Below are 13,178 nucleotides of genomic sequence, written 5' to 3' on the forward strand. Positions count from 1 at the left end.
TCGCAATTGTGAGTTAAATCAGAATTGTGAGATAAAAACTTTCTTAAAGCATCAATCTTTTCTCCCCTTAAAATTAGAACCTTATAACTCGCAATTAAGTTTATTACACAATTTTGAGAAAAAAGTCAGAATTGTGAGTTTTTTTCTTGCAATTGAGAGTTTATATCATGCAATAATAAAAAATACATATTTTTTTTCAGTGGCAGAAACTTCCATAATTTATATGCCCTGACATTCAAACTGAAAATAGGTTTGAAAGAAATGTAATGCTTTTTATTTAGCAAAGATGCATTTTAACCACATATTTTTTTTTGTTACAAAAGTATTTTAAATCTGTGCAAATGCAATTCAGAGAATTTCTAAACACATTATCTAGGTACAAAAATTAGGCACAAAATACTGCATTGCACAACATTCTGAATAAAAATAACATTGTTTAGGTGTTTGAAAAAGGAGAATAACTAAAACAAATAAGAATAAAATAATAACTAAAATACTGTCTGGAGCAGAATAGGATTGAAGACACCTGAGGTTTTTGATCACCAGTTGGGGTCCTCATGGGTTTAGAATCTAAACAGCCTTCAAAATTCAGTTGCTTTAGTTTCCTCTTAACTCATCGCTTCAGCTGAGGGTCACGATTTTTAAATGCCTTTTTGCATTTGTATGATTGTAGGACATTTGCATGGCCTGACATTCACAGAATAATGGCACCAGATGTTCAATTCTGAGTAAACTTTCAACTACGTGTTTAGACTGATCACAGTGCACTGAAAAGCCCCTGACAACAAAAGCCAATCAGGAGGTCCTGGAAGTCTCTGTTGTCCTCTATTCACACACTGATTTGGTATTAGCGTTTGTAAATTAGCTCAGATTAGAGGTTGGAGATAAGAGATTAAATCATGAAAGAAAAAAAATGTTGTCTGTGTTGATTTGACCTTACAATCATTATTTTCAGTCTTATCTCACTGACAGCATTCATTTTTTTTTTCCAAGTCCTCAAATATAAATATTCAATTTTCTTTTCAAAAAGGCGTCACCCTACTGTCTTTTGTCCATTTCGCAATTATTAAGCCTAATTAATTCACATTTTTAGCAATATTGTGTGCCGTCAAACAATAGGCCTACCATTTGTTACCACTATTTCATTCACTCTAGAAGTAATATAACCTTACTTGTTTCATTAGAGGAGACAGAGACCTTAGCTCAAGTACTTTGGCATAAGTTTGATTACTCTATAAGCCACTGAGCCGTCATACACTGAATACTAATGGAGTGATTGTTTCAGTGGACAGACAGGCAGATATGCGGTCACCTCTCTGACATGAACTTTTAAGCAACTTCCTGTCATTTCTGTAGTGTCATCGTTCACTACCTCAAAATTCTTTTGTCTAAACGGACTGCAAACTTTTAGATTTACATGACACTGAAAAAAATGTTTATTTGTCAAAAATTTTGATCTGTAATCTAAATAAATTCTTTATGCCTAATGTATAGCGTATTAATGAAACATTGACATGATTATCACTACATATTTGACTGAAGGAATTCAAACCTTTTCCATCTAATACACTAAAAACAAACTGGCTTAAAAACAACCCAGTGCTGGGTTGAATATGGACAAACCCAGCAGCTGGGTTAAGTATTTAACCCAACCTTTAGGGTAGTTATTGCTTAAAAATGACTATATTTCTTGCTTAAAATGAACTTTTACTAATGTTCAATGAAGTTGAATAAATAGTAAATATTTTTAAATTGCTCATTAATAAATGTTCACCTTTTGATTGTTGCTGATGCCTGATGTAAGTATGTGTCTGATTTTTTTATTTTTAGGCTCATTTTAAGCCAGCCATATAGTCATTTTTAAACAATAGTTGAGCTAAATAAAACTACCCAAGGTGAGATTATAAATTTAAACCAACTGTTGGATCAAAACAACCCAGTCGCTGGGTTTAAATATCCAGTGTATTTAACCCAGCATTTTTAGAGAGTAGGCCTACATACAGTCAAGCCTGAAATTATTCATACCCCTGGCAAATTCTGACTTAAAATTACTTTTATTCAACCAGCAAGGTTTTTTTGACTGGAAATGACACAGGCTTCTCCCAAAAGATAATAAGACGATGTACAAGAGGCATCATTGTGGAAAATAATATTTCTCAGCTTTTATTTACATTTGAAAAAAAGTGGCATGTCCAAAATTATTCATATCCTTTGCAAACTGTCACAGTCTATGGGAAAATCCAAAGTTCTATACCATTCCATATAGTCCAAGCTGTTCTAAAGCATTACCCTGATTCATTGGGAACAGCTGTTTTAATCTCAACAGGTGAAAAACAGAAGCTCTCTGCTGTTGGTTTGTGGACAGTCATGGCTAAGACAAAGGAGCTCACTGAGGACCTGCGGCTGCGCATTGTGGCTGCTCACAAGTCAGGAAAGAAAAGTGAAAAGTCGAAAAGTGAAAGTCGTGACGTATTTGAACTATAATCTAAATGGATTCTTTATGCCTAATAAATGGTGTATTAATGAAACATTGACATGATTGTCACTAGATATTTGATTTAAGGAATTCAAACCTTTACCATCTAATACAATAAAAAATTATGGTGACCCATACTCGAAATTGGCCCTCTGCATTTAACCCATCCAAGTGCGCACACACACACACACACACACACATGTTGGGTTTACATGTTTTATGGGGACATTCCATAGGCGTAATGGTTTTTATACTGTACAAACCGTATTTTCTATCGCCCTACACCTACCCTACACATAAACCTAGCCCTCACAGGAGATTGTGCATACTTTTACTTCATCAAAAAAACTCATTGTGCATGATTTATAAGCCTGTTTCCTCATGGGGACCTGAGAAATGTCCCCACAAGGTCAAACTCTACTGGTATTCCTATCCTTGTGGGGACATTTGGTCCCCACAACGTGATGAATACCAGGTACACACATACACACACACACACACACACACACACACACACACACACACACACACACACACACACACACACACACACACACACACACACACACACACACACACACACACACACACACACACACACACACACACACACACACACACTGTGAACAGCCAGTTCATTCACAATCCCCACCTTCAATTCCTGCCAGTGTGGGAATCGAACTGGTAACCTTAGGGTTACAAGCCTAACTCTCTCACCATTAGGCCATGACTGCCCCGCTATAAGGGCTATAAGACCACATCTAAATGGTTTGAAGTTCCAGTGGCTACAGTGCAAAGTATTATTAAAAAATACAAGACGTTCCGCACTCTGAAAAATCTCAGAGGACGTGGTCGGAAGCCAAAAGTGACACCTGTGCTGGCCAGGAGGATATTGAGAGAGGTAAAAAAAAAAAGAATCCACAGACGCAGACCAAGGTGGACACCACTTCTCCAGATAAGGCACACAAAAGCCCACTTGGCCTTTGCAAATGCTCATCTGGACAAAGAAGACGACTTCTGGTCTTCTGTTTTATGGTCAGATGAAACTAATTTTGAATTGTTTGGCCACAATGATGTAGCCTTCATTTGGCGTAACATGGAGAAGCCTTCAACCCTAAGAACAGCATCCTCACTGTCAAACATGGTGGTGGGAACCTAATGTTTTGGGGGTGTTTTTCAGCCGGTGGATCAGGGAACCTAATCACAGTAAACGGCACCATGAAAAAGGAGCAATACATCAAAATTCTTAACAACAACATCAGGCAGTCTACAGAGAAACTTATTATATGTGAATATGTATGTGACTGTATGTGATTGTCCTCCATAGTAAACAAGTTTAATTACCTTAACTTTAAAATAACAACAACATATTTTCTGTTAGAATCTTCAAAACCTCTGTAAGTGGTTATAAACTTTTAATCTTATAAATGTAAAAGGGTCAATTGCAATCTGGAAAATGCTGGGTTAAAAACAACCCAACTTGGGTTATTTGGCAACCCAGTCCTGGGTAAATATTGAACAGAATACATGCTTAGATATTTTGACCCAGCTAGTTAAGTTCAATGCTTTACCCAAGATGCTGGGTTGTTTTATTAAAGTCAACTATTGTTTAAAAAGTATTACATTGATAGCTAGAAATAGGCCGGAAAGAAAAAATTACTCACAGAATTATAGAGGCAACAGCAATAATCAAAAGATAAACATTTATTATTAAGCAAGAGCACCCACAGGACAAACTGAATTTATTTGGGTGAATACAGCATAGGCTGCTTTTCGCAGAAAAAGCAGAACATTTACAGGACATATTTTAACATCAAATTAAATTAAATTCAGTATTATTACGGATAAAATCAGTTTATGTTATTCAACGCAACAGGCGTTTCCATCATGCAAAACAAACAACCGCTGCTGACGCAGTTGATTGACATCTCGTCCTTTTACGTTGCGTTGTGTAAAATAATATCATTTACAGCACAGTAAAGACTATGAAAATTAAATACAATTTATACAAACCTTTATTTTGCTAAAAAAAGTGCACCAAATCTGCGGAGAATCGTTCTCTCCTGTAGAGGACACAAACAGACTGTCAACAGCTGGGTTGTTTCGTTGGACTTGGAGACAGGCTCAACCAAGCAGTTTACCCTACCTGGGTAAAATATTAAATATATTTTTTTAATATTAAAAAAATATTAAAAATAACCTAATAAAATGACCTAACAAGCTGAACCCAGCATTTTTTTAAATGCAGAAAACTATCCAGCACCTGGGTAAAAATATTAAAAGCAACCCAATAAAATGACCCAACAGGCTGAACACAGCATTTGGGCGGAAAAAAACAGCATTTTTAGAGCGTGTGATTATGAAATTAAACCATATATAGAATAAAACCTTAAACAGAATGAACACAATCTCATGGCAGATGTTCAAAAAAGTGAACTAAATAAATGAATAAATAAACTTTGCCAATAGTAAAATTTCTTCCTTGATTTCTGCCAAAGCAGATCCATATTGTTGAATCTTGTTAATAAGTTGTATTATAAAACAAATAGTATTATTAACATCAATGTTATGATGTAGCCTACTATATCATGCAACTCGGTTTGTATAAAAAAAAGGTTGTGGACAGAGTTAGAGACGTCCAAAACATTCTTACTTTATTTTACTTCAGTGAACATAGATTCTTTATAATATCCAAATAAAACTGTCATAGTCACCTATTTTGATATGTCTGTTATTGATATAGTCTGTTACAAACACCTCTGTAATACTGATGTTGAACCCGCAGAGCCCAACATCACGTATTTTTGCAAGTACGCTTGACTTCAGGGAGTTTCTATTGGCGGACTTGAAAAGTGCTGCGGACCAATGACGTCGCGTTTTGTTGGGACGTTCCAAATAACATTTCTGACAGATAGGAAACGAGAAGGCCATAATCGGTGAGTTGTTTATTTTATCCTACGGGAACAATGTTTATTGCGACTGATCCAAGATGATCTCCAGTTTCTGTGATTTAAGAGTACACGTCGTCTCGGAGACTCGACTGGGGGAGACATTCGCCCTTTGCTAACGGGCGGATTCCGCCAAACTACCACCGAAGAAGCGCGTGCTGCCCTTCTTCGGCGCTTCTCTCTCGCTTGTTATATGTGGTCAATGTTTGAGCGCGACCAAGCACCAATAGCGGCTGCACTTTGCATATATAACTGTCAATAAACCAACGTCTGTAGCTCTGTAAATATAGTTCTCACATATTTTCCGTTGTTCAGTAAAAAGGAAGTTGGTGGGTCCCAAATGCTAGCAGGCCAGCAGAGCCCGCTAGTTGAGGCTGTTGGCTAACTGGTGTTAGCTTGTTAGCCTTTCGGGTGCAGCTAACGTTACTGAGTGGCGCTGTGATCATTCTGCTGATCCTCCAACTAACATATTTGGTGGAAAAGATAAATCCTCATAGTATGTTAAATGATTAGCTATTTGCTGCAGACATAGTTATTAGTGGATCGCTATTACTAAAAATCTACAGGTCTGTCATTATCGGTTGTTTTGACAGAAATGTTTGTTTATAAGTGTCATATAACTCATATGCGAAATTATTTTATGTCTGGATTTTGGCAGTGAATTTAATTTTTAGACAAAACAATAAAAACAATATGTATTGTTAATAACAACTGTGATATTTTTAGTAATGTAAAACGTGTGAATATATATGATTAATTACCGTACAATATTAAATATACTTTTTAAAACATTTTTTTTTTAACTCGATGAATGCCTTTGTTTCCTGTTATACACACAGAAATATATTGCCATGGTTGGTTAATACTTTGTTGGTTTGATGGCATTTATTAATATTTTTGACAATAATGTCAATGATGAGGAACCAACAGATGTAAAAAGTGAATATTGGTGACAAAATGGAAATGCAAAATTAAAACGGTGTGGCGGTATAACAGTATATACAGTATAACACAGTAATTATTAAAAAATAATTAAATAAAAATATGGTTAAAAAAAGCTAAGGTAGAATATGGACAAACTCAGTTTTATTTGATTTAACTATTGTTTAAATATTACTATAGTTCTTGCATAAAATGAAACCAAAACACAGTACCAAAAGTAATACTTCTGTGAACCTTCAATGCAGCAGATTTTTTTCTGAACTCTTCCCTAGATCACTGCCTTAACGCAAGTCTGTCACTGAGCTCTACAGGCAGTTATCTTGACCTCAGGACTTGGTTTTTGCTCTGATATGCATTTTCAGCTGTTAGACCTTTTTCCTGAGAAGTGTGTGCCTTTCTAAATCATACTCATTCAAATGAATTTGCCACAGTTTAACTCCACTCAAAGTGTAGTAACACCTAGAAGCAATATGAATGCTCCTGAGCCAAATTTCGAGTGTCCCAGAAAAGGGAATGAATACTTATGCAATGGGATCTTTTCAGTTTTTTATTTCTAATAAATTTGCAAAGTTGTTACAAACCTGTTTTGTGCTTTGTCATTATGGTGTATGAGATGTAGATTGACGTGGAAAAAAAGTCATTTAAAGCAGTTTGACATAATGCTGCAACAAAACAAAATATGAAAAAAAAGAAGGGGTATGAATACTTCTGCAAGGCACTGTAGTCATTTTTAGCAATAATTGAGTTTCTACCTAAAAACATCCTAGAAAGTCGGGTAAAACATTTAACCCAGTATTGTTGACTTGATATTGAGAAACCAATAGCTTTTCATGTAGAAATGTGGTGATGCATCGGTCAAACCCATAATCTAAAAGTATTATTGAATAAATAAACCATGTTAACCATTATATAGTGACATAAAATATTGTCTACTAAAGGAGTAATCATTTCACATTCAGATTTTGTTGTGTTTACATGTAATTATGTGCAGCTTTGCTTCTGTTTAACATTTAAATAGCATGTTTATGATTGCCATGAACTTGACTGACTCATATTTAAGCTTGTTCTGTGACATTTCAGCTGTATTATTTGGTCTTTTGTGCCGTCTTGATAAATTATGCGGAGTGAAACTAATGAGTGTGGCTTTGTTTTGCCACAGTTTGCACGCTCAGCCCCCTCATGTTAACACTGATAACATGCTGTAAGGACATTTCACTTGCCATCTGCCATGGAATATCTGTTATTTCACACTCATCCTTCTCTCTTCCTTAAGACATTCCATCCGTCCTCTTCCTGTCTGTCACCTCATGGAGGTGTGGCATGCAGCCTGAATCAGCCCAAAAAGATCCACTCTCATTAATGCTTCACTTTCATACTTTTCCTTTTCACCAATGTTTTCAGACAACATTATCATTTCTAAATAGTCAAAGACTTTTTTTGACAGTTTTCATTTTTTTTTTTTTTATTTTGCAGTCATTATTCCAGTCTTCAGTGTCACATGCTCTATCAGAAATCATTCTAAAATGCTCAGTTCTTAATATTTTCAATGCTGAAAACAGTAGTTGTGCTGCTTAATACTTCTGTAGAAACCCTGATAAATATTTTTCAGCATTATTTTTTTTACTTCTCATTTTTGTTTTACTTAAATTTATGTTAAATGTATTGATTTGCTGAATAAAATAATTAATCTCTTTAAAAAAATAAAACTACCTTAGCGACCATAAACCTTTAGTGTAAGTCAAAAAAACGTTAATTTTTGTAATAAATGAATGAATGAAATAAAGACTGTCAAAAAATGAAATAGCCTAATCAAAAAAAGTATGCATCTAACAATCCCCTTTACCTCGTATTGTTTAATAAATTCTTCACAATTCTGACTTTTTCCTCAGACTTTCAAAATTTAAACTCGCAATTGCGAGTTATAAAGTCCAAATTGCGAGATACAAACTCACAATTCTGACTATAACTCTTAATTGCCAGTTTTTATCACGTAATTCTGAGAAAAAAGTCAGAATTGCGAGATATAAACTTACAAGTCTGACTTTTTTTCCTCAGAATTGTAAGATGTAAACTCGTAATTGCGAGTTATAAAGTCAGAATTGCGAGATACAAATTCACAATTCTGACTTTTTTCTCAGAATTATGTGATTAAAATCTCGCAATTAAGAGTTATAGTCATAAACTTGCAATTCTGAGAACACATTAGTCTTTTTTCCCCCTCAAAATCACGTTTCTGACTTTTTCTTGCAATTGCGAGTTTACATCTCACAATTCTTACTTTTTTCTTAGGATTGTAAGATAGAAATGCAGAAAAGTCTGAATTTTGAAAAATAAACTTTTTTTTCTCAGAATTGCGAGTTTATATCTCACAATTCTGACTTTATAAAACGCAATTGTGAGTGAAGTCAGAATTGTGGGATATAATTCTGAGAACATATCAGTCACTTTATAACTCACAATTGACCCTTAGCAAACAGCTTGATTGACAGACGGTCTGACCAATCATAATGCAGAATCTGCATTTGTGGGGAAAAAAAGTCAGAATTCTGTTTTAATCTCGCAATTCTGACTTTATTTCTCGCAATTGTCAGCTTATATTATGCAATTCTGTGCAAAAAAGTCAGAATTGTGAGTTGGTATCATGCAATTCTGAAAAAAAGTCAGATTTGTGAGATAAAAAGCTGCAATAACCTTTTTTAATTAATATTCATTCATATTTTACTTTTAAATCGGTGGCGAAAAACGGGCTTCCATAAGTGAGAGTCCAAGTAGGATTGCTTCAATTGATTAATAGTTGTATATTCTCAGTTTGATCAAAAGAGGGCGCTCTTACTGGAGTCAAACCTTTAAATCTTTAACATTTTACCTGCAATTAAATGTGACCCTGGACTACAAAACCAGTCATAAGGGTAATTTTTTTTAAATTTGAGATTTATATCTGAAAAGACATTTTACATGTAAAAGCTAAATAAATAAGCTTTCCATTGATGTATGGTTTGTTAGCATAGGACAATATTTGTCAGAGATACAACTATTTGAAAATCTTAAATCTGAATGTGCGAAAAAATCTAAATATTGAGAAAATAACCTGTAAAATTGTCCAAATGAAGTTCTTAGCAAAGCATATTACTAATCAAAATTAAGTTTTGATATATTTATGATAGGAAATTTACCAAATAGCTTAATGGAACATGATCTTTACTTATTATCCTAATGATTTTTGGCATAAGAGAAAAACTGATAATTTTGACCCATACAATGTATTGTTGGCTATTGCTACAAATATACCCTTGTGACTTATGTCTGGATTTGTGGGGATTTGTGGGTCAGAAATGTTCTTATCGCTTGTCTTATACATATATACATATATTATTGTTTTACTTATTAATATACATATATTATTGTTTTACTTAAACATGTTCCTGTGTGTTTTAAGCGGCCATGGAGTCCTCCTCAGTGTACATGTGCTTTCCCTGTTATCGGGAGTTTCCTACACTAGAGGAGGTGCTTGCACATCAGATGACCTGCGCTGCGGAGAATCCACAACTCATGCACAATGAGACGCCCATCGAGGCCGCAGCCGCCGCCGCTGGTCTTTCACAAGTGAGTTTATAACACATATCTACTGTCATAAAATCATACACGGTTCAGAACTTCATCTTTCTGATAAAACTCAGACTCAGTCATCTTTTTCTCTAAGAGTCACATGAGATGGATTTGTCAAATTCCTTTTCATTAAAAAAGGCACATTTTTCTTTGTGCTGTTACTCAGCATTATCTCTAAATGGGGTGCATTAACATGCGGCTCCTGAAAGGCTGTGAAAAATGTAATCTATTTTATTCCCTTAATACCCCTTGAACTCGTAACTATAATTATCCAAAATAGACTAGAAAATTTGAAGAGCAGCTTCCAGTAATCCTGAATGGTGAACTGAAATGTAAAAGGATAATTTTGTAAGCGGATGGGTTTTTTGCGCAACTCCTAATTTGCCTCTTCACTACAGGGGGGAAATGAGGCACTCGAGATTCTGTCTTTTACACTCTGATGTTGATGCACTTTTACTCTAGTTGTTATAAAAACAGTCAAGTTTGAATTAATGCTTGACTGTTTTTATAATGATTGGAGTAGCTCTCTTCAAGCTAGTTATTAGTCACAGCTGAAAAAGACATTTTCTGTCTTTCTGCTTTTTAAACAAGTAGCAAATCACCACTCACAAAAAGGTGAATCAAATGAGAAAATGTGCCTTTTCATTTTTGCATTGTCAGACAAAGCCTTCCACAAAACTATTTAACTATTGCTCCACATCAAAGTATTTTTAGATTTTATTTGAATATGTCTACTGTAATATACGTGTTACTGTTCTGTTTTCATTTAATGATTATATATATACACACACACACACACACACACACACCGCTCAAAAGTTTGGATTATTGGTTTATAAAAACGTTTCTTATGCTCACCAAGGCTGCATTTATTTGATCAAAAATACAGAAAAAAAAATAAAAATTATGAAATATTATTTCATTTTAAAATAGCTGTTTTCTTTGAATATATATTAAAAATGTAATTTATTCCTGTGATACAAAGCTACATTTTTTGCATCATTACATCTTCAGTGTCACATGATCCTTCAGAGATCATTCTAATATGCTGATTTATTATCAATGTTGAAAACAGTTGTTGCTTAATATTTTTTGGGGGAAATGTGATAGGTTCCTGTGATATGTTTCAGGATTCTTTGATCAGTAAAAGGTTAAAAAGAACAGCATTTATTTAAAATACTTTTATTCAATCAGCAAGTTTTTTTTTGACCGGAAATGACACAGGCTTCTACCAAAAGATAATAAGACGATGTACAAGAGGCACCATTGTGGAAAAAAATATTTCTCAGCTTTTATTTACATTTGAATAAAAAAAGTGGCATGTCCAAAATTATTCATACCCTTTGCAAACTGTCACAGTCTATGGGGAAATCCAAAGTTCTATACCATTCCATATAGTCCAAGCTGTTCTAAAGCATTACCCTGATTCATTGGGAACAGCTGTTTTAATCAAATCAACAGGTGAAAAACAGAAGCTCTCTGCTGTTGGTTTGTAGACAGTCATTGTTAAGACAAAGGAGCTCACTGAGGACCTGCGGCTGAGCATTATGGCTGCTCACAAGTCAGCAAAGGGCTATAAGACCACATCTAAATGTTTTGAAGTTCCAGTGGCTACAGTGCAAAGTATTATTAAAAAATACAAAACGTTCTGCACTGTGAAAAATATCAGAGGACTTGCCAAAAGTGACACCTGTGCTGGCCAGGAGGATAGTGAGAGAGGTAAAAAAAGAATCCAAGAATCACCACCAAGGCCATCCTGATAAATCTGGGCTCTGCTGGTGGCAACATCTCAAGGCAGACAATCCAATGGACACTGCACACCACTGGGTTCCATAGACGCAGACCAAGGAGGACACCACTTTTTCAGATAAGGCACACAAAAGCCCGCTTGGCCTTTGCAAATGCTCATCTGGACAAAGAAAAAGACTTCTGGTCTTCTGTTTTATGGTCAGATAAAACAAAAATTTAATTGTTTGGCCACAATGATGTAGTATTCATTAGGCGTAAAAAAGGAGAAGCCTTCAACCCTAAGGGGCCGTTCACATGTAGCGTCTTTTGCGCGCTCAAATTCGTTAATTTCAAATGTAGATGCGCGGCTTGCGTGCACATAATGGAAGCGACGCGGTCCGCGCCGCATCGAGATAAAAACATCTCAACTTTTCAGAATGTCGCAAGCGCACCGCAGGTCATGTGACATGAACCAACCAATCAGCTTCCTCATGTTTTTCCGTTACATTGAAACCTCAGCAGAAACATTGAGGAGCAGCTCATCATTGTGGTCCAGGGATTTCCTGAACTTTATGATTTGTCAAGCCCCCATTATTTTGACTCTAATAGAAGAAACAATGCATGGAGAGGCATAGCAGCTGATGGTTGCTTAGAAACGGCAGACGCTTCCGGAGCGCAAGCGTCCGAGCGCTTTGTTGATAAGGAAGAAAGCGGCGCGCCTAGCGTTTTCCACACGTTTTTAGGCGCGACATGTGAACGGCCCCTAAGAACACCATCCCCACTGTCAAACATGGTGGTGGGAACCTAGTGTTTTGGGAGTGTTTTTCAGCCGGTGGACCAGGGAATCTAATCACAGTAAACGGCACCATGAAAAAAGAGCAACACATCAAAATTCTTAACAACAACATCAGGCAGTTTGCAGAGAAACTTGGCCTTGGGCACCAGTGGACATTTCAGCATGACAACGACCCAAAACACACAGCAAAAGTGGTGAAGAAATGGTTAGCAGACAAAAACATTAACGTTTTGCAGTGGTCCAGCCAGTGTCCTGACATAAATCTAATTGAGAATCTGTGGAGGGAGCTGAAGATCAGGGCAAAGAGACACTTCAACCTGAAAGAGTTGGAGCTCATCGCTAAAGATGAATGGGCAAAAATACCAGTGCAGACATGCAAAAAGGTTGGCAGCAATTCTGCCCTACAAAGCAAAAAGGCAGTAACTACGCAGAGTGCAGAACTGAGAAAAATGACTTTAAAGTTATCCTGTCATCCAGCCTGTTATCCAATGTTAAAACCGTCCCATGAGGATGCCGCGAAATCACACACATTTGAGATAAGATATTTTGTCACATAACAAAGGATGCCTTGAATGTCATGAAAATGATAATAACTCATTTTTGACCAAATGCAGTTACTGCCTTTTTGCTTTGTAGGGCAAAATTATAGGAAGAGTTTGATTGCTGTAATAGCTAACAAAGG

At 35.7% G+C, this 13,178-nt stretch overlaps 1 protein-coding gene across 1 annotated transcript in view; it reads left to right on the forward strand.

Moving 5' to 3' along the window:
• The first annotated feature begins 5,386 nt into the window (after positions 1 to 5,386).
• znf574 (zinc finger protein 574) overlaps positions 5,387 to 13,178 on the forward strand; it is a 33,893-nt gene continuing 26,101 nt past the window's right edge. The window contains exons 1-2 of the mRNA XM_073847285.1: positions 5,387 to 5,412; positions 9,803 to 9,969. Of these exons, the coding sequence (XP_073703386.1) occupies positions 9,808 to 9,969 (162 nt within the window). The 5' untranslated portion in view covers positions 5,387 to 5,412; positions 9,803 to 9,807. The remainder of the gene's footprint in view (positions 5,413 to 9,802; positions 9,970 to 13,178) is intronic.

The sequence above is a fragment of the Garra rufa genome, chromosome 9, assembly GCF_049309525.1.
Source record: "Garra rufa chromosome 9, GarRuf1.0, whole genome shotgun sequence".
Classification (NCBI taxonomy): domain Eukaryota; kingdom Metazoa; phylum Chordata; class Actinopteri; order Cypriniformes; family Cyprinidae; genus Garra; species Garra rufa.